Source organism: Bradysia coprophila, chromosome X, assembly GCF_014529535.1.
Source record: "Bradysia coprophila strain Holo2 chromosome X, BU_Bcop_v1, whole genome shotgun sequence".
Classification (NCBI taxonomy): Eukaryota; Metazoa; Arthropoda; class Insecta; order Diptera; family Sciaridae; genus Bradysia; species Bradysia coprophila.
This window is the reverse complement of record NC_050737.1, coordinates 1-27,787: the sequence shown is the minus strand read 5'-3', so window position 1 is coordinate 27,787 and position 27,787 is coordinate 1. Positions and strand designations below refer to the sequence as shown.

At 35.2% G+C, this 27,787-nt stretch overlaps 1 protein-coding gene across 1 annotated transcript; it reads left to right on the top strand.

Moving 5' to 3' along the window:
- Nucleotides 1-29: 29 nt before the first annotated feature.
- Nucleotides 30-25,087, top strand: LOC119080403 (acetylcholinesterase-like; the record flags this gene model as incomplete). Its single annotated transcript, XM_037188736.1, is given in 11 exon segments — nucleotides 30-161; nucleotides 6,317-6,846; nucleotides 13,679-13,820; nucleotides 13,886-14,056; nucleotides 14,458-14,527; nucleotides 16,752-16,834; nucleotides 16,896-17,096; nucleotides 17,157-17,226; nucleotides 17,229-17,333; nucleotides 24,175-24,317; nucleotides 24,935-25,087. Coding segments are annotated over 10 exon segments (1,416 nt in total), but the record flags the coding sequence as incomplete, so codon positions are not given.
- Between the last annotated feature and the right edge of the window lie 2,700 nt (nucleotides 25,088-27,787).

Genomic DNA, 27,787 nt, shown 5'->3' with positions numbered 1-27,787 from the left:
ATAATTCGGTAGGTACTACTCATTTTGCAGCCCGACAATATTTCAGTTTTATTTGAGCCGTTGATTGTTACAGACAGAACATTTTGAACGTATTCGTTTAACCGCATATATTATACACATCCCATAAATACAACAAAAAAAAAGTTTAATAAAAAAAGAAAGTAAAAAAAAAGTTTTTGCTAAAGCTTCAATCAGTTGAATATTTTCTTTAAGTGACAAAATTGTATTTAACCAAAAAAAATTGCTAATTCTTCATAAATTTGTGTGTGTTTGTGTGTGTGTGGTTCGATAACATCTAGAGTGTGAAATAGTAGAATCCCTTTTTTTATGAATTCTATCACCTGAATTTCAGTTACTCGATTTTTAAGTTTATGTTTTTGGCCAGAGCAGAAAAAGAGGCGACGTAATATTTGAATTAATTCCAGCATTTGTCATATACTGAAACAATTAAACGATTTCATTTGGTCCGTTCCCAGTGAAGCTGATGATATTTAAAAAAAAGTTCTCCGGAATAATATTAATTTTTGTGAAGTGTTCCCAAGGTTGCACACACAGTAAAAAAAGAGAACATGAAATGAATATTTATGCACAGAACGAACGACATACATCTTTTTCTCTACTTAAAAAATAAAATTGCAAATTGTACAAATTGATCATGTCGAATTAATGTGTAGCCACACGAAATAATTACTCAGTTTATAGCAATTTTGTCGGAAGAAATGTTGGCTGTTTAAGAAATATATAAGATTTATAACTACGACTGAGAAGCATTCTTAGTCTGGATTATATCTGCTTGTTTATTCGCAAATAGAGTGTAACTAGGCCTGTACAGCAATAAATATTTTGACTTCATCTTTGATAATATTTTTCGATCATTTTCAACGGTGCTTCTGGTAACAGTCAGTGTAAAAGAAGAACCGATAAGGAAAAAAAAAACAAATTGATAAGAAAACAAATTTCTGTTACGATTTCAAGTTCTCATACCGGTTAACGGGTGTGAAAATTTAACTAAACTGGCAAAAAGCTTTGATCAAAGTTTATTATTATGTACAGTACAGCACGTATAATCATCGTCTTCTCGCTATTACACACCTCCATATATATACCCTACTATGGTTATGGAATTTAAAAAACCGAAAGAAACACAACCAGAGAAATGAAAATTAGTGTTTTCGTCCGGAGTCTGAATTTAATGTGATTAAATTTTGGATTCGGATTATCTGCATAATTCAATATGAATAACAAGTTGAAATTTTACTTTAAAATTTTACTTAATCTTCATCTCTCTTACTCTCTTTCTCCTCTGTGTTTGGTTGAAATGAAAAAAAAAGTTTTTGTTTTGATTGTAACAACGGAGTTTGCAGTTTGTGTTTGATTTTATTTTTTTCGTTCATGGTTGCGGGTCTTTAAATTAGTTTAAATTCAATTTTAGATAGTTGTTTGTTCGTATTTATATGTACACTCGCTTCGGAATTACTTTTATTACATTTTTTGTGTGTTGTTAAAAGAGGGGGAGGACATCATTACTATAGCAATGCTTTTAGATGGATTATAGAGCTTTTTGTTTTTTTTTATTTTTACGTTGAATACTATTCAGTTATGCCATACATGATGATTGATGGATTCACATTTTATGAACAATGTTACCAGAAGTAAAAAAAACAATTTTTTTCCTGTTTCGAACAACTTTTTGTCCGTTTGTATCATCTCCTATGTAGTGCGCTATTTAATTAATTCAATGTCAATGATTTCTCAACCAGATATCACAATGGCAAAAAAAGTGTCCTTGAACAAGATTTTACACAAGATGAGCTTATGCTGAACGACTTTGGTCGCATATTTAAGTAGGTGCTAACAGAAATGTATATATTCATAGGCCCGCTGTTTTTATTATTATCACAGATCCCCTACATATTTTCATTAAACCGTTCAAAACGAAAGAAATTTTTTGCTTGGCACTTATGTAATGTAACGATGTTAAGCGAACGTTTTGGAAAGTGCAATTTTTGTGAGTTTTATCGGATTGAATCCATACGATTACAACGGATTACATGAAGACCAATGAACCAATGCAAGTTTTTTTTGGGACTAAGGAAGAACTTTTGACTTAACTTCCTACTCTTGACTTCCCCCCAATAACCTCATACTAGGTCCTATTCAAATAAATTTATTGTCGTAAAATTTTCCCTCCTTGGTCAGTACAGACAACACAGCCAGGAAATAATGTTTTTTGAGGTACAAACTCGAGTCTCTCCCATACACAATCACAATGTCCAATCTATTAGTCGAAATTATATAGACGCGACACACTGTGGTATAAAGAAAGTCCATAAACTCAAACTATGTTTCACTATACCGAAAAGTGAAAAATGAATCGCCCAATGGGAATTGATTTATTTTAATTTTGTTTTGTATGTTAATATCCTTATTGAACAAAACAAATCTTGGGTGTGGCAAATGAGTTGAGAAAGACGAAAAAAAAATACTTCACGGTAAAAAGAAAATCTATTCGCCTGGTGTGTGAAATATTGCTGAGTTGTATTGGAATATACACACAACGATTTCTTTAATAAATAGTAAACAAAAATAGCGAAAGCCATAGTTATCCAGACGAAGAGCTTACATAATTAGGTTAGTCGTGTTTTTACTTAGAAAAAGGTTTTCTGATTCTGGTTTGTTTTAGTGTTCAAACAAAACAAAACAAAAAATTCGTTCCAAGACAACAGGAGTTTACCGACTCTTTATGTATAATGTATATATACATGACTCGTTTACCTTTATGTCCAGACAAAGTTTGCAGTGAACTTCATATACATAGATGGAGATTTTCACTTATTTTGACTTACTGTTTTACTCGATGCTTCGTTGCGTTTTTAGAAGAAGTCGATGAATCTTCTTTAAGATAACATCTTCAACTGCCAATCTTCTCCGACTTCGAAGTCTACCCCTTGTAGTTTCCCTTCCTTAACCATTTGTAAAAAAAACTACTTTTACTACTTCTGATAAAAAATCTTTTACTTCATTAGATCTAGCACACATTTTGCTATTTATACGATCAGAGGTCGTTGCTGTTACAATTTTTAAATACTCTGGTAGATATTACTGCTTCAATTTTCCCCAAAAAGAAGGCACTTGTGGCAAGGTACTGATTACAATTTTCTATTATGAAAGAAGTAAAAAAATGTCTAGCCATAATATTGTAATAGGCACAATAGAATTTCCACGAGCAATTTACTTTTACCTTCTTTTTTGTATGTGTTTCTCTGTTATAACACGTAAATAGCTGGTGCTTTTCTAGTAGAGTGTGAGTACAGGGAAATATTTTCGAAAGTTACACATGTACGAACCTGTTGAACAAAGCTTAATAAGCGATGTGTAGCTACTGCTGCTACACACTTCTTTTTTTCGTTCATTTCATGTAAATTAATCATGAAATTTACATCGGCTTTCACCACATAATTACAGGTACTTATGAAACATGAACATTTATGTTCTTATGTCCATATAATCAGTAATCACACTACATATCATCGAAGTCGGAATGACTTTTTTTTGAAACAAACATTTTCTCTCGTCTATCGATTTGTCACATTATATACGACCCTGAATATATTCCGTCTGTGAATGGTATTGATTTTGTTACTTTGAATGTAAACTTTTCTTTGCATTTTGTAAAATATTCATGGGTGTGTATCCACATGGCAAAAGAAAACTGCATGATATGTTCCAGGTAAAAAATGAGAACTGAATTGTTCCAAATAGTTCCGGGCAAACATGAATTGAAGGTGAAAGACAGTATGGATATGACATAGTGTTTAAGCTTTTTCAACTGTATTTTCTTATAACGTGAAGAAGGAACTTGTGATTGACAGTTTACAACGACCCTTTTATGTAGTCAGTTATGTGATACGTGATAAGAAGATAATAGACATATCCACCTAATCCTTCTCATCAATGAAATCTCAAGATTTATAATTATTACAAGTTAACCAGGCTTCAAATGCGGAACACCGAATAAACCTGTTTGTTCTGCTCATGCGGTGAAATGGCTGACTTTATCTCGGTGTTTCTATAGTAAACAAACGTCCATATCCCAATTTAAGACCGCTTTTGAACACGACAGAGTAAAGTTAACCAGGCAGGAGCGCTTGTTTGACTAGGGACCTGAATAATCTAGTAGCCCTTGATATTTTGCGAATAAAATTTTTCAATTTATGTCAGTGTTCATTTGAGTTCATTTTCATCCCATGTATTAGGTCCCTTATTTGACGTTTCGAAAATGAACCGCTCCTGCCTGGTTTATTTTACTCTGCCGTGCTTTTGAAGAATTTTCGTTGAAATGTTCTATTTTTTACCAATATTTCGTAGGAAAAGCTGCGGTGTGGAACGGAAGAGCTGACGTTAAATGTAAAAGGATTCGCATGATTACGTGATTCACATGTATAAACACGATTTCAAGTCTCGGTTAGAAATCTCGCTTGCAGCCTATGCCATATTATAAGACAGGCGAGAAAGAAGTCATTTTTTCACCTCAGCTGAAACTTCGGAAGCCTTTGTTGTGAAAATCGTTGGGTTTACCCCGGAAAAAGCTGAAAATTGCATTTTCTCGGGTGACGACACCCTCGAAATGCAATTTCCAACTTTTCTTCCCTCGTTGAATAAATAAATTTTGTTCGTTTCAAATCTTTTTTCGTTTAAGAAATTGACTTAGCTCAAAGTTTCTAGATTACTTATTCAGATATTCAGGGCCGAACTGAATCTTCGAAGCGATAGGTAAAAAAAAATCTCGAATAAAGCTGCATGTACAAAACTAACGGCTTCTCGGACAGCGCTCGATCGTTCAAAATGGCCAGTCTGAGTCTGACTGCACATTAGGATGATTTTGACACCTGAACTCAAATAAACTTTTTTGTGTGGTTCATTTGTTCCACATCGTTCCACATGTTGTCAACAAAATAAACGTAAAAGAGTGTAGTGAATCCAAATTCATTCTGTACGTTCGGAATGGAAAAAATTTAAAGAAAGTGCAACTCTTATGTGATGCAATGTATGTGGAACGAATAGAAAGATTGTCCGGATGCAACGTCATCAATTTGAACAGTCTTCCTCGTTCTCTGTCACCCAGAACTGGTATTTTATCGTGGTATATTAATCTCTTTATCATCAAAATTGCGATGTCGGTCTCGCAAAGTCCAAGCTGATGGCAGCATCAAAGTTTGACCTTTTTATACCGACCTCTACTCGGTTGTTACGATTAAGCTCAAAACAGATAAAAATCAATTTACATGCTACATGCGTCGAAAACCGTACTTTTCATGTTTCAAGCACTACTTTCGACGCCCTCAGCATGTAAAATCCATTACATAACTCGGGATAAAAATGAAAAGTCTCGTTTTCGTGTGTTTATTGACCTCGGCTTCGCCTCGGATCAACAAAATTCACACGAAAACTCTACTTTTCATCTTTTTATCCCTAGTCGTGTAAAATACTATTACATGCTACATGCGTCGAAAACCGTAGTTTTCATGTTTCAGACACTACTTTCAACGCCCTGTAAAATACATTATATAACTCGGGAAAAAAAATGAAAATTTTCGTTTTAGTGTGATGATTGACCTCGGCTACGCCTTAGATCAACAAAATTCACACGAAAACTCCAATTTTCATCTTTTCGTCCTTAGTCATGTAATAGTATGTTATAATGGATTTTACATGCTGAGGGCATTCAAAAAAGTACTTGAACTATGAAAAGTACGGTTTTCGACGCATGTAGCATGTAAAATTCAGTACACTTACACGTGCACTGTAAGTGATTCTCAATTTTAAAAAAATGTGTTGAACCAATCGAAGAACCTTCTAAACTTTCCATATAGTCGCCAGCAAAAAACTTGATAACGCCTGCACTTTGTAGAGACAAAAAAACACTTCTTATCGAAAAACTACATCCAATTAACATTGAATCAAGTGTGTTCAATGAACATTGTTCATCCATATACTTAATGTTCAACCATATTACTCTCGCTTAGTCACAAAACGAAACAAAATTATTCTCACAGTTAATATTCTTCCGGCGTGACGTAGATTTGTTTATTGTCAGCAGTCAGTATAAATATTAAAATATAAAAAAGGGCTCTGATTTAAACGGACAAGAGAGTGTGATACATTCTGTGTGTAATATATACGGGTGTTATTCGATAGTTTCAGTGCGGTGAACTTGCATTATACAATCAGTAATTAAACCGATGCTTGCAAGCAAAACGTATTAATAATTGTAAATAATTCAAATAATGATTTTTTGTGTCTAACTAATTTACAGATTTACCAATCATAAAGTGTTCGAAATAAAATACCAAAACAAAAAAAGGAAAACGACAGACAACAAACTTAAAATTATAATGTAGTCAGTAAAAAAAATGATAAAAACAAATCATTTAAAAAAATAGTTCAACGTATCACTCGTTCTGTAACACGCGAGGTTTTTAAAGTAGAAAAGTGGAGAAAAATAGTAAAATCAAAAGAAAGGAAAGGGAGAAAAAATATTTTCTATTTTTATTCAACCACCTCAATTATGTTCACGCAATTAGTGCCGCTCGTTAGATTACTGATATGTGCCCAAGCTATAACATCTGTGTACGGGATAATCGATCGTCTGGTGGTGCAAACCAGTTCAGGTCCCATCCGCGGTCGTTCGGTCAAAGTTGAGGGTCGTGAAGTGCATGTGTTTACCGGCGTTCCGTTTGCAAAGCCACCCATCGATGCATTACGTTTTCGTAAGCCACTTCCAGCCGAACCGTGGCATGGCGTTCTGGATGCTACACGTTTGCCGCCCACATGCGTTCAAGAACGGTATGTAAACATAAATTTTCATTTTGGTGACAGCAACGCACTTCAAGCAAGAGTGGTAGTATATATAGAGCACAGAAAATGGACAGTGTATTTGGAAATCTAAAGAAATGTTTTACAAAATTCATTGAAAATAATACTCTATTTGACAGCTGTAACTACGGTAACTCATGCTTGCAGTGCGTTGGTTACAATTAAGCAAAGCAATTTTTATCTGAAAGTCACAAGAGTCTTTAGAGCTTTAGTCTTGCCCTCAGTTTTCCTAAATTTATGACACAAACAAAATTTTTGTTTGTACTTTGTGCGGTAGAAAAGACAACCATAGTACACAAAAGCCAAAATCATTAATCAATGCAAATATGTGGTTCATTTCAATCCAAGCATGGAAATACGCCTCCGGCTCTTGTTGGAAACCTCTCATTCGATAGAAAATGCTTAGCATAAGTTAGGTTACAGCATTTGTTCTAAATAATCTTGAAAATACACGATGATGTCGAAATATTTCAACACTAATTAGGAAACTTAATGCAGTTAAGATACATCTTTAAATGCATCTATCGGAATGTCTAATTCATCTATGTTGGGACAATACTTCAGTCCGCCAGGTTTGAGGTTTATATTAAAATTCCTGTAAGATTAAGTTAGACGTAGACATTAAGGTCTTTCAATGCTCACTTTGTTGCCATATCTTCACATGGTCGCAATTTATTTGCACATCGGGATCTAAAAAATCCTGATGATTCAACTACCCGTGTTATATGAGCAAACAATTTCGTTCGTTGTCGTTGGCGAATGGTGACTGTGCCTTTTCTACGAAAACTTAGTTCTTTGTAATTGAAAATACCCGAGTCAGTAGTCCAAATAGGATCTGATTGTGTATTATTCGAATTATACATTGCTCGGACCAACAACTCATATGTATCCATGTACAGTAAATAGTAAATGAATGCGTCACATGTTCAAGATCTAAAAGTTAACCATGAAACAAAATTCACAATTAATTGCATCTGCTGTTTGTTTCGCTTCAAATTTTGTTCATTTACTTCAACTGAAAATTCCCATCACATTAGTAAACCGAGTCAAGGTTCTGAAGGAACCAGGTTAAGACAACTCTGAGTTGCGGTGACACAAAAGTTGAGTTCAGCGGCTACTAAGTTTATATGAAAAAGGCAACGTCACAAAAACAAAATTCCAAATTTTCCTAAAAAACATTTTCTTCAAGTTGATTTCACACACAATCTGTACTGAGTGCGTTTATCGATTTCGGTGTCACCCGCCCTCGTAAGTGTCCTAACCTGTTCTTTCAGAACCTTGAACCGAGTAACATGATAGTCCTTCGGCAGTGGGACCAGTGTAGTTGAATTGTGCGTAATATGTCGTTTCCAATGCATTTTGTGTTACAAAATCGATGAGTAGATACACAGCATTGATGATTATGTTTGGAATCTTGTAAAACAATTTCTCGATCTTACCATTTGCAGTCTACATTTTATCCATTAAACATACCAAAAACACCACAAATGCACATGAACTCAGTAAATTATTCAAATTCATATTTAATAAAAATATACGAACTGCTACGAATCAGATAGACTGATTTTGATTTTATCTGAAATTAATGAAGTCGTGTCGATACGGTCTACTGTTTTTATAACAGTATTACTCCTGAATAAATGAACAAATTATTGGTTGAATCGTACTCATGCCAGTTCATACATTCCAATTACACTGTTCGTTACAAACGACAAATGCGTCTTCGATGCAGACTCTCTTTTATAGTCAATAAATCTGTTACTTCTTTTGATATATAGAGGGATGTGGAGACTTACAAAGACTCCAAACCTCGAAAAATCTATCGAAAATATAGAGAGTAAGACAATGATTTGGTTTTACAATTTAAAACGTGAAAGCGTATGCAGTGTGCACTGCACAGTGTATAAATAAATTTCCATATCGATTCTGTAGTGAATGTAATACGGTAGTTCCATATGATAAGCATATATGACAATTAATGCCCGATTTAATTAATGTGTTTTCAAATTTGTTGAAATAAATTGTTAATTAATTAAGTATGATTACAGTCATGTTGTTACCTATTATGACATGCACAGATAAAAAAGGGAATTGAGGGCTTTCGAAATGAGAAATTAAATCAAAAATAATAGAGTAACAATGCAACATTGTATGCGGTCATTTACTTTAATATATTTACTTATATAAGTAAGTATTTACTCCGAACAAGCGGTGAAGCCGGCCGAACGATGTTAATTAATTAAATAATTGATTTGAGTATGAGTGATCTCGCTTTAACAACTAATTATCACTCCACAGCCTCACATTGTCCCATTTTTATCAATTTGTCGAAATAATAAAAACGGAAAACATTCTAAAAAAAATCTTAAGGAAGGGAACGTCGGCTTTGATATGATTATGTTTTTACACCTCCGTTTTTTATTGAATTTTTAATGAAATTAGCTTGAGTGACAAGCAATCAACAACAATATTTTCAGAATTTCGTTTGAGTTCTCTTTAAATATTTAAAGCGAAAGCAGTGAACATATTGGATGCTCTATTAGAGCATTGCTCTAGCATCTAATTTATATTTGGAGGAGTTTGATTTCTTCGGTTAAAAATTTCAATGAAGGAAACAAATTTTAGAAAAATTTCAAATGGAAGCGAATTCATACTTTAAGTGTATAAATAATGAGGCTTTTTAACAAGCTTTCTCTAACGAGTCTGCAACACCAAGTTCCAAGTTGTTATGTTGACGTAGCAGCCTTTCAAAATTTTCTTTGGTTTGTAACCTTAGGAGGTTTTCATTTAAAAATCTATTTTTAGAAACAGATAAACGCGACCGAATCTTTTCTAAAATGAAGATTTAATTCCCTCAGAAATTTGTTCTTTCCATACCTTAATCCAAAATCCAAAAAGTTTTTCATATGTGGTGACATCTGTGATTATTAATTGAGAAAGTGTTTTGAATCAGAAATAAGAAATATTGTTTACCCATCAAGATTTGAACCCGGAACCTTCAGCACTCCAGTCATCGATATTGCTGCAATTCTTTTTTAATCTTAAAAATGGGATGAAAATGGGATGAAAATGTATTTATGTGAAATGCAAATTACAAGGTGACAAGATCACAATTCTGTATGCTATCAAGCAAATTCGTGATTGTGATTCTCAATGTGATTGTCATATCATTGTTTACTCTCAAATCCCTCAAGGAATTATATTTGTTCAATTCGTAGCTGTAATTAAAAATATAATTCTTTAAGGAATTACTATTTGGAAGTAATCCCTGTATGAGGGAGAAGGGGAACCAAAAACATATGTGGACATCATTCTTCCATGAAAACTTATAGGTTTTTTCCATATATGATCCCAATGACACCTAACTTGTACTTGTAATCTGTACGAGCTTACAATTCTACCACATGCCAAAATCTATTGAATTTTAAAGATTTCATTTTTTAATTGTTTCTCATTGTTTTTGTAGTTCCTATAGTTTTTATTGTGTTACTCAAGTGCACCGCGAGAGAAAACCTGTTTAAAAAATCGCCTGAAATAAAGGGATTTTCAAAACATAAAGTTGAATCATTTGTCATTTGTGACGTAATTTTGATGGGTTTAGACATGAGATAGGAATTCAATGTAAAATGGTTTGTATTCAGAAGCACAATGCACCATCAAATGTTTTCGCAGTGAATGCACAAGACCAGAGTTATGCACTTTATCCTTGATGGGGTTTTCGACTGATTTTTTACTCACATCATGTGCATTGCCATAAGGAAATGTGGTAGTATACAAATATTTCATCCAGAGATTTATCTTCTGCAACTAACGTTATAACCTACATTTTCGACGGTTACTTTGTACTTGTACAGACTACATATAATAATATGAGTATCGTTGTCCTTCCTTCTTTTATTTAATGCATTGAATTTTATTCAGAATATACAGAGCGTATAACAGCATTTTCTTTACATTGCTGTTTTACATTCACCTTCTTTAAGAAGGATGTATCTTGATAATAATAACAACTGTTGGAAAATTCTAAAGGAAAACTTACATTGCGTGTTTACTCTAGTCCTCTGTTTCATTTTTTTTTAGTGACAAGACAAATTCAATTTAATATCCGTCAGTATTTAAAGATTAATTTTCCATTCGATGGTTACAGTCTACGTTTCAGAGCTGTATAATATAGAGCTTTTTATGAACTCCTATTCAGCGATATAAAACGTAGGCACATCATCTCGCCCTTTTCCATAGAGACAGAATAATTTGAATTTTATGACAGCGGTGTTTTTCTGCAATAAAATCCTTTTCGAATATTATCTAAGCTAAAATAAAAAATTCTTAATGCAAAATGTAGTTATCTATAATAAAGACCAAAAGCAACAAAAAAACATCCGTGGAAAGGAAATCGATTTTTCTGTAATGAAAAAGCACGTAGAATGGTAAAATTTTCATTTTTATTTGAATAAGCTAACTGGAAGTTCAAGGATAGAAACGTTCTGAAGTCAGACAGAAAGAATAAAGTTTAGTCATCAGAATATCGACATAAAATCGTAGAGAACGGATTGCAGAAATGGTGAGAAAGCTTTTTTGATATAATTTTTGATATAATTGAAATTGAAAAAGTCAGTGGTGAGGGCGAAAATTTATAAACGTCACTTAGATGCAATTTCGATTCGTTAACATATAATGTGCCGATTATCACATGATATTTAAATGACGGGGTGTCCCCTTAATTTTTACACGTAAAATGTTCTTGTGTTTAGCTAGCCTCAAAATAGGCTAAATTGCAGTTTAGTGGAACAACTCCGATTTGGTCGAAAGTGGTGGGGATCGACGCGGGGAGGTTCACTGATGACGAAAAACCACTTTTTGGGGCGCGGAAGCCCCTCCCTGAGTCACCAGGGCCCTCCGAAGTTTCCTTTTTTTATTGAATTTTCGGTATTTTTTTTTTGAGAATCGACAACCTGATAACGGAATAAGAAAATTTGGGGCGCGAAAGCCCCTTACTTAGCCACCAGGGCCCTCCTTAGTCGGTACAACTAAAAATAAAACTTCATTTTCCTTGTACAAAATGACGACTTCTAAAAATTAAACTTCATTGTACGAAATAAAGACGACAACACTGTCCGTAGTAAAAAACTTCATTTTCCTTGTACGAAATGACGAAGACTACAAACACGTAAGGAACTAAACAAAAACTTCTTTTTACTGGTTAGGAACTCGCTTTCCAAACTTTCGAATGTTGCCGTTCAGGAACATTATTAACTTACGGGCCCTGGTGGCTTAGTAAGGGGCTTCCGCGCTTCAAAAAGTGGTTTTTCGTCATCAGGTGACCTACCGTTGTCGATTCCATAAAAAAATACCGAAAATTCAATAAAAAAAAGGAAACTTTGGAGAGCCCTGGTGACTCAGGGAGGGGCTTCCGCGCCCTAAAAAGTGGTTTTTCGTCATCAGGGAACCTCCCCGCGTCGATCCCCACCACTTTCGACCAAATCGGAGTTGTTCCACTAAACTGCAATTTTGCCTCAAAATATTGTTATGTTGAATGAAGCTCCAGAGAATTTCTTTTTAAATTTAAAATGTGACCTCGAAAATTCAAAACCTTTATGATCTACGTCGGGGTCATTGGTGAATTTTTTGAGCTTGGTTCCGTCGCTAAACTAACCAAGTCTTATTTTTGTCTCCAAGCTCGTTCCTTTCCCATTAAAGCGACACCAAACGCGCCTTTTTTTGAAAATAAATTGGTTATTTTTGCAATTCTAAGATTGTGGCAAGACACATCTACTATTCACCAGGATGCTGTTATACTGTTAAGGGCTGTACACAAATATGACAATATAAGTCGTCTTGATTTCGTAGCCGAATCACTTAGAGCAATTTTTTTCGAGTAAAAAGCTTTTTATTTTGTTAGAACTTTGTAATAAAATTTAGATTCGTGGACACAATAAAAACTACTGACTCTCCTTGTAAGAATGTAAATCTGTAGAGTTACGCTATGAGTGGAAATATTGACAATACTAGATGAAAGTGTTGTCGATGCGTCTTAGGACAACTTATATAGTTTTACAATGATTATGGTCCAGGGTAGTTTCACAACAAAATAGTTTCATATGATTGCCATGAAATATATTTTTATGAAATGAGGTGAGCATGAATCCTTTCTTGCCTGTTTCATATGTTATACAGTGGTGGGAAATGTTGTGTGGGGATTGGCAAGTTATCTAGGAAGTACAGAAGCTATAAAAAATAAAACCAAAAGTATTTCTTTGTGAATTGAGGATCCCGAAAACATTTTCGAAGATAAGAAAGCCGTAGGACACCGGAAATACTCTCGCCGTTCCTATGTCCCAAAAAATATTTCAAATTATAACTGGTGTAAGCTCCAAAGGTCATTGTTTTTCGCTATAAAATTAGAGGAAAGTCGTTTGATTATCAACTTTTTGACTGATCAGATAGATGTTCTTGTTGTGATTTAAATTTAACGTGGTACAAAATCAATGTGATGCTCAGGGAGCATATAAGCTAATGGTATTTCCATAGATATTTCCAACGTTAAAAATTGTTTTTTTTTTAATCTGTCTTCTATCAATTCCCAAAGAACTCGATTTCTCGATTAAATGACTTCAATATGTTGTTTTTTACGAGAATCTCACGGGAGTGTTTTAGAAAAACATTTTGTTTTCAATATTACGATGATTAAAACCTATGTGAATGCCATCGATTCTGTTAAAACATTTGATTCCAGGAAGTGAAATTGCGTTATATCTTATTTCTGCATAAACCCACCCATTCATTTATTCTTTCTTCATTGCAGGTATGAGTACTTTCCCGGATTTCAAGGAGAGGATATGTGGAACCCCAACACAAATACATCGGAAGATTGTCTGTATTTAAATGTTTGGGCACCAGTGAAACCGAAATTGCGACATGGACGCGGTGCTAACGGAGGCATTGAAGTTAGTGTCCGAATATTAACGCTAGATTTTATCAAATTGTAAATAAAAATGCATTCCCTTAACAGCATTCAGCCGATTCCGAACACATGAGCGATGAAGAGAGTCAATCGAAAACTGGCCTTCCAATGTTAATTTGGTTATATGGAGGTGGCTTCATGAGTGGATCGTCAACATTAGATATTTATAATGCGGAAATATTGGCTGCGGTTGGAAACGTGATTGTTGCATCGATGCAGGTATAATTTGTAGTTTACATTGTCGTTGCTAATGTAAGTGAGTTATTACCGAGGTTATTATAAAGTGCAAGGTTATTATGTTGAAAAATAGAATTAAAATCTTGCAATGATGAACCATCCCGACCGTGTTCGTTCGGGTTGTAATAACTCACTTATTTTGTATTATTCGACGGAGCGTAGCTTTACTTACTGTACTAGTGCGCAACAAATATATTGGTTACTTCATAGTCGTGAAGTATCTCAGTGTACTAGTGCAATAAGTAGAGGTAAGTAAATCTCAATTTACTGTCCGATAAACACACACTACACGCTACACTTAGATAGCACATCATCATACCGACCATCAATCAAATAAAAACTAATAAAACCTTCTAATCGGTGACTATTAATTTGTAAATTAGTATCGTGTCGGTGCATTTGGATTTTTGTATCTGTCACCAATGTTACCGGGAAATGAGGACGAAGCGCCAGGTAATTTAGCTTAATTACTTTGCGAAATTATAATTAGCACAAAATGACGTGAAATGATATTTGGATGAAAAATTATTTTATGGATTTATAAACGAGCGGGGTATTTTCTTTCTTTCTTTGCGTATATAGTAGGTCATCCTAAAATTTAATTTGAGCTACGTAATTAAATAACGGGACTTTATTTTACTAACAAATGAAATTATCTTCAACATTACATTGAATTGATCAACGTAAAATGTTTGAATAGCACTGAAGAAAGTTCGTTTTGAAAATTTAATTTTTCTATATTTTATGTAAATAGCACAAACGATGATGACGATTAGGGTGGTGCAAAAAATAAATTTTCATTTTAGTGGTCGTCTGTATGAAAAGCAACACAAACAATTTTTGCATTGAAATATTCTCATCAAAATATTTCTGTTTAAGAGTGATTTCGCCAAGACTTCAGGCGATTGGGGAACGAGCGGTCTCCGATTTTAATGAGCTAGTTGGATTCGTCTTTCAATTCTAGGAAACATATATCTTTCACTTTTTCAAAGAAAAAAATATTTTCTGTGAAAAGCGTTCAAAAGTTAAGACATGTCAGAGGGTATCGAAAACAGTTTTTCGGCAATAGCTCAAGAAAGAATTATTTTAAATTGTTGTAATGTTGTATGAATGTTGGCCTTGGAAAGACCTACAGATAGAGTATACATACTGGCTGGTGCGAGTACATCCACAAGAGTGATGACTAAGAATATAGTGAATGTTCGGAGAGTCTGCCTACCTGCAGCTTCGATGTTCCACTGACCTGAGTATGGGGTGTTGTAGCTGGCCTCACCCACTATCGTTTCACATAAAAATGAACCCAGTACTTTTGTGCTGCAAGCCTACAGAAGTCTTGGAAAAAAGGTTGGTGCCAAAATGCAGATTTTTTCCTTTTGGCTTGCAGCACAAAAGCACTGGGTTCATTTATATGTGAAACGATAGTGGGTGAAAAAAGTTAAAGTTAAAAAAATCAAGTGAAGTTTTGGCGATATCACTCTTAAAGAAATCGGTTAAACTTAAACATGTTCACCAGAATCATCAAGATGCAATGACAGGGACTATTTTTGGAATAACATCTTTTCATGTTTTCTCAAGTTTTTCCCTAATTTTCCAAAAGAATCGAAAGTCATTTTTTTGGTCAAACACAGAAAAAGTAGAATTTTTCTCTGTTCGGGCCCATATCTCAATCAGCTAGGGTGTAGTAACTACATCTCTCCGAGTGTCAAAGCTCTCGACCTGATGAACAGGCTTTCATTTCATGAACTTATTGACAGAATATATGGGCAAAGACTGTCCATATCTTTGAATTTGAAGTTATAATTGGGATTACTTTTACTGATCGCACATGTAAAAAATCCCACTTTAGTATCAAAACTGTTCTCCTCGGTTTCTCTGATTTCTCTCATTTGCCGTTTGAAATAGCATTTAAAATGAGAGAAACGGTAACAGCTTAGATACGAAAAAAAGGTTTTTTTACGAAGGAAAAGCAGTAGAATCTCCTTTGACTTTCATTTCGCCTGTCACTTCAGATTGAACTCGAGGCCTCTTACAAATCTACAATAGATTTGTTGTCAGTTGTTCCTTCAGCTGTTTCATCCATTCAAACAGACGTACCGCTTCTATGTCTTAATATGGTTTCTACTGTCACATAAGCGGATATGGTTGTAGCAAAACTGTATGACTGCAGCGTGACACGGATTCGGTTAACATTCACAATAATTTAACTACATTTCGGAAAAGTTTCCTTACGGATTTTGCATGAAGACCTGCATGAATCGTAGATATTGTAATTTAGATAACAATTTTCGAAATTGAATTTTAGATCTGCTCCATCCTAATGATGATGTAGAACTGATTTGTTTGAACTATCGAAGTTATTTCTTGTCATGTGCAAGTTCATCGAAAAATAAAATTTAATTTTCCCTTTCCGGCATCTAAGGTACGTTTACCTTTAAAATTTGAAAGTGTATTTGCATATGTTTGCCAAAATGGTAAAGACAAAAAAACTTTCTTTACAATTTTCTCTGCTATACATTGTTAAAGCATATTTTATACAGAAGATTTAAAATCTAAAGGCTTAGGTCTGAGTTTATTTTTCGGTTGTGCAATACCCTTCGCTGAAGTTAAACCCCAAACATTTTCTTAAAATAAACAGTTGGTTGAGCGAGTAGTAATAATGGCATTACTTTGTGTACAGGTAACGTTGGTATGTGGGATCAAGCATTGGCTATTCGATGGTTGAAAGACAATGCACGAGGATTCGGTGGTGATCCGGACCAAGTATGTCTCACACACAATGGCCAGTAATGTTCCTACTCATCGTTCCATTCCAATTTTGTAGATTACATTATTTGGCGAATCAGCTGGTGGTAGTGCAGTAAATCTACATTTATTGTCGCCCGTGACAAGAGGCCTAGCTAGACGCGGCATTTTACAATCAGGTACGTTGAATGCGCCATGGTCGCATATGTCGGGTGAGCGTGCTGTCGAAATTGGCATGTCATTGATTGACGATTGTAACTGTAATTCATCGATGTTGAGGGTAAGGACTTCATATTTTGTAAGGGAAGGCAGTGGTTGCAATTCTATTGATTTTTGATAGGAATCTCCAGGGATTGTGTTGGCGTGTATGCGTAGTGTCGATGCGAAAACAATTTCGGTGCAACAGTGGAACTCTCAACCGTCGATGGTGATTTCATGCCAGCGGATCCAATGACAATGTTGGCAGAGGCGGACTTGAGTGAAATTGACATTCTCGTTGGAAGCAATAAGGATGAAGGTGAGTGCGAACGTTCATATCTGTTATTTCATCTGAAACGTACATTACAAACGGTATGTAGGTGGGTTTTATTCAATCAATGAGTAAGAAAACATTCGAATTGGGAAAGATACGGCATTTTATCCCACATTTTAATACAAAGTATCATTTTCTAGTTGATTTAAATGTGACGTTCGATTTATTATGTACATCAACATTTGAAGCCTTGGGCAGTAAACGCAAATTAGCAAATATTAAATGTCACCATCGTTGAATTACAATTCATAAAAATGTTCATGGAATGTTTGGGTCAAACAAACGACCTTAAACGTCATCAAATTTATCGGCCTCACTGTAAGATGTTTTGACGAGCTCTTTAACATGAGGAGTACACAACGTATTAAGAGAAGATCGCACTTCCGCTGTTTACGCTTCGCTTACAATGACAAGTGGGGAAAGTGGGAGGATTTTTCATTGTTTGAGCGGTGAAGTGCGCTGCTAACATTGCAGGTGAATGAACCTTACTCAACAGGCAGGTGTAATCCATGATCTCCTCAATTTTTCCTTCGTAAACAAAAGAAAACTACTCAACCGCAGTCTCACAATAGATTTACAATTATTCTGCATCTATTTGACCGGTCACACAAAAGCCTCAGTTCAAATACCCAAATACCTCTACTCCAGTCACAAACACTAAATCTGAAGCTTTCTATATATCACATACATAGGTGAATTAACCGAATAACCGAGAGGATAAAAAGCCTGCAGTGTTGTATAAACGTCTGCAGAACTGGACTGTGCATTTAACAGTACTCGTGACATGACATTTCGGTTTCAATAAAAATCTTCCTAACGGTAAACATACGAGAATCCAAGCTGTCAACTGTGCGGCTAGCCCGCATAAACCGCAGAATAATTTCTATATCCGGGTTTAATCATGACCAAACATATATATGCCCGATACAAAGTCAGGTATACATAAAATTCCACTCTTGAACTGAAACGTTCAAATCGAAATAATCGCTCTCAGCGTACCTGCCTCCCACGAGGCCAACCGTACGTGTTTCACCATGTATTTTTTTCGTTTGGATAATAAGTCCGTATAGGTTTTTCGGTGGCCCAGATATCATTTAAGTTGATAATTACTGTCTTGTAACCATGCCATTCTATCGAATGAAAAAAGCTTTTACCTTTGCTTTCATCAGAGAAAAAAAATCTAATCAATTTCAATATGGTCATATGTCGTGTATGCATACACCTTGTCTCTCTATATATATGTTTATCCAAAATAAAAGTAATATTTAGAGAGAAACCCAACGAAAAAAAAATCCGCCACTAATAAACATAGATATTTATGCTATACGAAAACTCCAATTTAATTCTATCTATCCATCTTCCATCACGGCAATAATCTAAATGATAAGCACGACCTATATAAATGATGACTTTATACAATATTCCGAAAACCCCGAACCGTATAACTATTAATCAATAAAATACAAACTTCTACTGTTTTAGTTATGTCATCCACAAACAAACTAATACTAATCCAACCACAACGCCATATATTACCCGCAAAGCCTAGTTATTCCGTTCCGTAATTATTTTATTAAAAATTTATTCAGCTCGAAGAAAATCCACGAATTTTCGATCGGAAAAGTTATGAACTCAAGGGGGTAACTAGATTCAATTATTTATTGGCATAAAACATTCTTTCGAAGCAAAAAATAAAATAAAATTGATCTGAAACCGGATATCTGAAAGCAGTTGTAGGGTAGACACAGTGCAGTTATTATTGTTAACGTAAAGGAATTGCAGAAATCATCAAATATATACATACATCAACACACTTTACTTTATATAGAGCAATAATATGAAGAAAAAAAAATATTATACCGATCGAAAAAGCCTCTTTTCTATCCCAGCCAATGATAAGCAACGACCTTGAACTCCGTCCATCTCTATTTCCGCTGGGTTTCTGTGTCTGTGCACACATATCATACTATATACAACAAGCTTATATTTATATATCAACGGGCATATATGGTATCCATGTGATTGTGGGGAGAACGATATAATATGAAGGTAAAAACATTACCCCAAACCCTTTGTTATGCTTGATGTATAAAATAGTGTGGTATGCTTAGGTGGTGTTGGGTATTATATATATTTAACTGCTGTTATACATAAATTTATACAAACGCTGGCTGATAATATTGGATTACACGACACAGTTCAAACTAAGCGCTGAACGTTGAAAGCAGATCCGTCGTCGGCCAGACCAGAAACACGCACACCAAAATAAAACATCTGACAATTCAACCGAAATGTGTGTTTGAATTCCAAATGATATGGCACAAAGTTCACCTTACAATTAGCGAGCAGGTAGTCAGACATAGGCAAATGCTTAGAAAAGTTCAAAATAATTTGACTGTGTCAAATTGTTGCTTTATTGCTCGATCTTCTGAATTAGGTTCCATTCTATAACTCTTCTAACTTGATGGATGAACAGAACAATTTGAATAGGGAATGAAATTCCATACCGAAAATCCGGTCACTTTTAGCTTGCGGCTGTCACATCTGATTGAAAAGCTTCAACTAAATTTTCAACATGTTGTTGTGGCTTTGTGGATTTTGTTGATTTTTGTTTATTTATTTTTGAATTTGTATATGAATAGAACCGTATACTGCTAGGTTGACATGGAGAAATTTTAGGGTAAGACTGGAGGGAGTAACTGTTAGAAAAGAGTTTTCGTTCAGCTTATGGAGCTCAATATAATTGAATTTCATGTGCGGTGACGGCGGCATATTTTTACATTTTTTTTTAAATTTTATTCTTGTTAGGATTGAGGGACTAATGTATTCTTCTGGAGTGGCCGCTATTTTTTTCATTTTATTGACTGATTTTCTACTGCTTTCATATGCGTTCGTGAGACGTTAATGAGGGTTCGGGGTTTGCGGTTCCAGTACGAAAATGTTCGGTCTCTCGAATAAAGTTGTTGCCGTTGAAGGGGAGAAACCATAACAAAATAAAACAATTCAGATGCCTTTTATATTTGTGGAGTGGACATATTCGACATAATAATATTTATTATCGATTCTACCTTCGAGTTTATCCTATTGTTTTGTCGATTGTTTCGCATATTATACGTGTATTTTATAGGTATACAGACAGATATACAACACACTTAGTTTGAGCAGAAGTCTATCTATGATCAACTATTGATTTTGTAGACGTATTTTACCGCAGAAATATATATATTCTCGCATTCTCGCCAATTCGAATAACATTAATGTGGAATGAAAATCCTGTCTCAAGGAATCGTTGTACATAAACTTGTTGTGTGTGTGGTGGGTGTGTATGTGTGCACCCAACATTTAATTGCGTTCATTTGATGTTTTCACCTTTCTATATCAAAGATCAATTTCATAGTCGACTGTGGCGTATTAAAGTAATCCACAAAACATTCACACAAAAGATATTTTACGTTCAGCACATCACACAACACAGAAGAAAAAAAAAATCATCCGCCACCCCGCAACGCAACACCAGAATTGTGTACAATGTTGAAATAAGCTTTCGATCAGTGTGTTCACTTGTATAGCATGCTGATAAGTACATAGAACAGCAAGAGAGTACATAATACACACCTCTTCGGGTTGATTATTCCCAGCCAGACATTGTGTAGGCGTATACACATGGGACGAAAAAAAAAACAACAACAACGACGAAATACGCTTTTACTATACTATGTACTACGAGCCAGTTTTTTTTTTCTTCTTCTTCTTCTTCTTCATCTTGTTCTAGTAAAAGCTGTATCGTATATGGGTAGGTTCGGACTGTTTTGTCAACAACTGTACGACTCATAGAATTTGCTGAACGCAAAACGAGGTTTCTCCATTACATGTAACATAGAATTTGCTGAACGCCAGCTCCGGTGAAATCGTAGTGCAAAAATGTCTGGTATTGTTATTTAGTTCAATTATTAGGCGCATAAAATGATTGTACATAATATACGTTTCTCGCAGCTATGCTTGATGGTTTTATATACCAGCCCGCATAATTTTTCAATGTTTGTTTACCTTGGATACAAATTTCATTTATTCGGAGCCTGGGAATGAGGTGGTTTAACAAAAATAAAAAATAAAATAAAAAAAAAACTGAAGAAGAAGAGCACGACGACGTAAAGAAAATATTGCGAGTTTAACGAATTTTCAGGAGGTTTTCGCCTTTGGTGCACGTTTTCGATTCATATTTTATGTGTGTTGAGTAACAGGTGAACGTACCGTGTGTTTAAACATTTTTATCCGGTATTATATGAGTTAGATTAAGATATTTCAATGTTATTAAATTTAAACGAAAATATATAACGCTCGTAACGATAAATTGAAGATTTTCTTAAAGGAATACCATGTATACCATCATGACTGTCTAAGGTGTATTGCCTTTTGATATTAATGCGCAACAATTTAATTTTTCATTTATTTGATATTTTCAGATTTATATGTAAATCCATTTAACGTTGACATTGTTGAATTGTAATTATACGATGAATACTAACGAGACAGCCCGCTCGTTAAGTTTTGTGTGATGTGACAGTTTGTAACATACCTAGAGTCAGGACTATGTTTCACACAGACTATAAAATTGTGAGAATTCTTCGGGTGTACGTATAGTCGGGTCCCTTGTGTCAATCCGATCGCTTTACGTTTTCGAGCTTTCAATTATCATCATACATGATTAAGAATGAAAAGTTGTGGAACAAATTTTATTTTTCGAAAATCAACCTTTTCAGTACATTCTTGGCAAACGGTGCCATTTTTTCAGACACAAGGGCCTGGAATATTAGTCACGTGGAGATGGAAATTAAAAAAAAGTCCGTTAAAGTATGCAATGCCTTTCCTTACGAAATGATCGCAGAAGGTTCCGACTTCCATGGTGAAAAGAGGACTTTTTTGGGAAACAAATTTCTTGAATTCTCGGCCATTTCTTGAATCTTCTGGAATTTCCTCAGGCAATTTCAAAAGACGATTGCAAAGAAATGCCTAGCTCGACAATTTTTGTTTAACGAGTTTGTGACTAGAAAAGTGCTATTATATACGTTTTGTATTGCGTCCCCTTCTTCTTTAAACCAAATGGTCTAACGAAAATAAGGTTTCATTGAACTACAAGTACGGTAAATAGACTTGAATTTTCCTCAAGTTGATTTTGCTTTCTGACCAACAGGAGAGTTAAATAAAACTGATAAACACCCAAAAAATTTCTCTATTCACATATAAATAAGCCTGTCCCCGACATTGAACTTTTGCAGACGACTTGTGTCATCTGTTTTCGACTGCGACTGGTAATGGCAAATAGGCGATGAACTCAGGATAATTCGATTTTATGTGGATAATTCTACCGAAATAAGTCTAAGAAACGTTTTGTAATGAGAATGATAATATGCTTGCCCTCTGCGGGAGATGACCCCCGGTGTCATTGTAATGTTGATTGCATTTTACTTTAAACAATCAGAGTCTGACCATTTCAAAAAGTTTTATTATCAAAACTTACCGACAAGAAGTTAAGGTCTAACTATGTAGATTTAGATGGGTTAACAGCAAAATGATGTTCCTTAATTCATTTAATTCGTATAGTCCGTATACTATTACAATGTATACCATTCGAATGTATTAATAAGGAATAATTTATTCCGAAATTGCCGTCGGCTTATTTGTTATTCCCTTGATTGAAAGTCATAGTCTTATGGACGGTTTGTGTCTGACCCCTCACATTCTACAACAGAAACAATTGAAATGCAAAATAATGGATAGCTGGAAAGGCATTGATCATAGTAAAGCAGTAAAGCTGTTCACTAATAACCGACAATTCAAATGTTGAGGCAAATAGGCCATTTATGGGGAATTTACTTTATTAAAGCTTATCGCACTGCAAATTTTCTTACATTATTAATGAACGCATAAGGAGAAATTATACACCTTTAAGTTAAACACGAGTCGGTGCGCTACAATAAGTCTCGTGACAACGTTAAATAAATCAACGCTGAGTAAACTGAAGGAACTAGTAATATCGTGTGCCACAGACACGGTTTTTATTGTGCAACATTGACCAGACTGTGTGTGAGAGTGTATAAAGAAAATGCGAACAAGCAAACAATGTGTGTTTAAAGGTGAATTTTTATTTGTTGATATCGAATAATTGGTTGTAGTTAAACAAGCAACAATGGGTCATTGGATTTCTTGTTTTACAATTCGAAAGCGTATAACAAACAGTGGATTTGTCGTCATATTGATGATATCTCCTGTAGAATAGCACGACTATAATGTTCGTAGTAATTCGGTTTTTGTGAAAATGTTAACCTTATTCGTGGAAATTGTTGAAACGTTCTACGAAAGTCTACGTAATTTTCTTCGACAGCAGCACGTGTAATGGACTAGTACAACTTATACGTTATTGGTGTGAGGTTTGGGTCACTTGGAGTAATATTGTCTATGGATGGCTGGCTATGTGGAGCATGAAATATGCAATCAGTCAGCGCACTTCAAGCAAGAGTGGTACTATGAATTAATGGAGTACTGAAATTGGACAGTGTATCAAACAAATTTTAACACTGTAACACTGTTTGGCTGGCAGATGTCAGTCGAAACACTTTTCCTTGAAGTGCGTTGAATCAGTCCATGAAGTTCTGTTTCAGTATTGAAGCATTGCGAATGAGAATTTTTTTAGGAAGGCTGTGCTTTTAGTATACGGGCTACAGCTCTGAAACTGGATCAGCAGCATATCATGCGAACTTGTGACCCCTGCAACTATCCCTGATACCAAAAACGCAAATTAAATTTATTTTCCTTACTATTTATACAGGAACCTACTTCCTGCTGTACGACTTCATTGACTACTTCGAAAAAGATTCACCGACAGCGTTACCGCGAGAGAAATTCCTTGAAATAATGAACACAATATTCAGTAAAGCATCGGAGGCCGAACGTGAAACCATAATATTTCAGGTAACCATTTCATAAGTTCCACTTTAAAGCATAGGGTAAACAGGTCGATGACAAGGCAAATTATTTTAGTTTCTTGCTCGTAACTTACCTGTTTACCCTATAACCGTCAGTATTTATAATAAAGTGAAAAATCTGTGTGATCATTTCTTTTCTATCTTTGAGGAGATTTTCAGTAATTAATGTACTGCCGTTTCTGTTATAAACTGAACGAGAAGATGATGGTTCATTCACATTGTTCTGTTCAAATCCTCCTATCTAATTGTTATGGGTATGGAATAGACAATCTAACATAAACCAAATTCGAATGACATCAGATTTTACTTCCCTTATTTGCAATTTGTATGCTTCTTACCTATCTCTCAACAAACAACTAAATATTCAGAATGGGCTAAATTTAGGTTCAGTTCAGTTACTATACACGAAGATGAATAATTCGACTTTTCGTTTGGTTTCATTCAGCTCTTGTACACAATAAGTAAGATGTAAAGTTGGAACATCACCAATTTGATTAGCCTATTATTAGACTGGTATTGATTCGAGTGTGATTAAAATTTATTTGACTTTGTCGTGGCACTGTCAGCTCTAATTTATTTGATTGTGTGATTTACTATTTCCAGTACACGAATTGGGAGAGCGTTGCCGATGGTTACCAGAATCAATATCAGGTTGGTCAAGCGGTTGGTGATCACTTTTTCATATGTCCAACAAACGAATACGCTCAAGGAATGACTGAACGAGGAGCATCAGTAAAATATTACTATTTCACTCATGTAAGTAATTTATGTTCAGAGAGAGGCATAATTTCCTTTTCTTAACGTCTGGAGTTTATACTATAATGAATCATGGTCATGGTCGACCGGTGTTGTCTTTTTGCATAGAATTGTTGTTACGACACACAATTGCCTCGGCTATTTTATTGTATACGCACGATGTTCCCCAAATGATTATTGTCCTAGCACTTATAAACAGAGAGTTTCCTTTGAAATTGACAGGAAAATTTACCGTTCCCCTACGTCGGTTTTCTCTTTTTCGATTACACAATGAATAGAGCGTATTGCTATTAGAGGTTTCCTCCTATTTGTCAATAATATACTATTACAATCTATTAGGAGGTGAGGTAGTTTTTTTTGCATATCTGCTCTACTTCTACAGAAACTAAATCGTTGATAACTGTTGAAAAATATGCTCTTTCACGAGAAAATAAAGCAACGTGAATTCGACGAATATTTCGAATTCTGAACCTTACCCACCTTACCACTTAAATGTCAATTTTTGGCCTACACATTCGTAAAATCGACTTTTAACCGTGAAGCCATGATGGCTAATTTTTGGCCGAATTGAGAAAAATGTAAATCATGCCACCATGAATTCACGGTTAAAAATCGATTTTAAGAATGTGTAGGCCAAAAATGACATTTTAGTGTTAAGGTTCTTTATTACTTACCCTTAGTTCGTGAATGTCTTAGTACCTATTTACTACTGTCTCCTGGAGCGGAGCGAAGCGGAGCGGAAGCCACTATTTTCCCTGCGTAGGTAAGGGGCCAGAGATGAGTTTGGTATATGATTTGGGTGTGGTTGGAAAATTGCCGAAAATTTTTCAATTTTTTTTTATTTCTTAAAATGGACGCGGAGTAACAGCCACGCATGGTGGTGGTGTCAAAAATTTGAAAAAAATTATTTTTTTTCGATTTTGGACCGAAATGAGTGAAATAAAATGATATTCGAAATTTTATGGTGCCGGAGGTCGGGGCGGTCGGCACCACAAACTGCCTCACAACGACGCAGAATTTCACGAGCGACACGTAGACACCAATGACGGGTGTACTGGGGACATATTTCGGTGCGATAATGGTCGAAAAGTGGATATGGTCATTTTACGTCACTTAAACATTTTTTGCTAAAAAACTGGACGATTTTTTTTCTTCATATTTTCACGTATTTGTCTACTCAAACAGCCCGATCGATTGATATATGACTCGAGAAGATCTGCGTGGCAATTTTCGAGAAAAATGAGAAAAAACTTTTTTTTACTTTTGGTCGAACAGTCTTTTTTACAACTTGCAGCCAGTGCGTCGGTCGGTGCACTTTGTGTTTGGGCTCAAAGTGACGGCCTGTTCAAGACCTATTCAACGATACCAAACACGACGTGGTTGCGTTGCGAATTTGGATGAAAACACTTCGGACGTAAAATGGAAATTTAGGGTAGCGAACACTTCGGCACTTGCTGTGCGGACCCGGTTAAGTGTGGTATCGGAAATCTTTGTCTATCCGATAGAGCAGGTCCTGAGCTTTCATTAGAGACCTCACACGATGTGGTCGTGATGTTTTCGGCCACGTTTCCACTCTTCAAATGAGCCACTTCGAAGCTACTCCAAAGCAGAGTGAAGTAAAAATATTTTTACTTGCCGTATGGCCATTTCGGATGGCATTTTCTTGTACTATAGTGCATATGAACGGGTGGACCAAACCCTTTCGAACGCTTATAAAATTTCGGTGGTATCGGCTCCTCTGCGGTCCCAGCAGTCGACTATACAATTTTTTGCCTTTTTGTGCTTTGACTAGGGTGAATCAATTTTTTTTACTTTCTTTCGATGGATTATCGGTTTTTAAGTAAACTGGCGTTGTTTAAGAAAATCAGAAAATCAGAAATTTTATAGGGAAAGCCTGGCTGGTTTCAGTTGTTGCGTCGTATTCACTACTGACAAACTCACCGCCGGAGGCCCGGGGTGTGGGGGTGGAACCCCCACGAACTACGACACTTGGTTCGTATTCACTACTGACAATCTCACCGCCGGAGGCCCAGGGGTGTGGGGGTGGAACCCCCACTAACTACGACACTTTCACTATTAAGAATATGATCGCCGGAGGCCCGGGGTGTGGGGTGGAACCCCACTCACTACGACAACATAAATAATTAAAATATAGACGACACGATTGATGTCAATTTATCACTTTCATGGATAAAATTTTACAGATTTAATTTTGATACTGATCTATTCAATAAATGTAAAAGTTCACAAAATTCAGATAATTTAAACGCTTTTTGTAGACATGTGTTCGCATTTGGTATACACATTATTCAGTAACAGTCGCGATTTATACGTACATTTTTTTGCATTCAAAAAAAATTGAACGACCTCACAGGATATTCCTTTCAACAAAATCTAACGTAGAGTCTAATAGGACGACCTCATAGGATTTTCCCTTTTTCAAAATGTAGGTGAGACAGTTGAACGATCACATAAGATTTTCCTTTTACAAAGTACTGTCGAAAATTTTAGCTTAGATACTTTTATTGCCTTTACTTACCACAGTTTCTCGCGCATAAGCGTAATCGAGCTATGTTGCAATGTGATTTCAAATGGACCGTATTTGTGTATTAAATAACGTTGAAAACAGAAAAAAATTAAATTTAGTTCATCTGGCGTAATTGAACGATCACATCGGATTTTCCATTTTACAAAACTTGA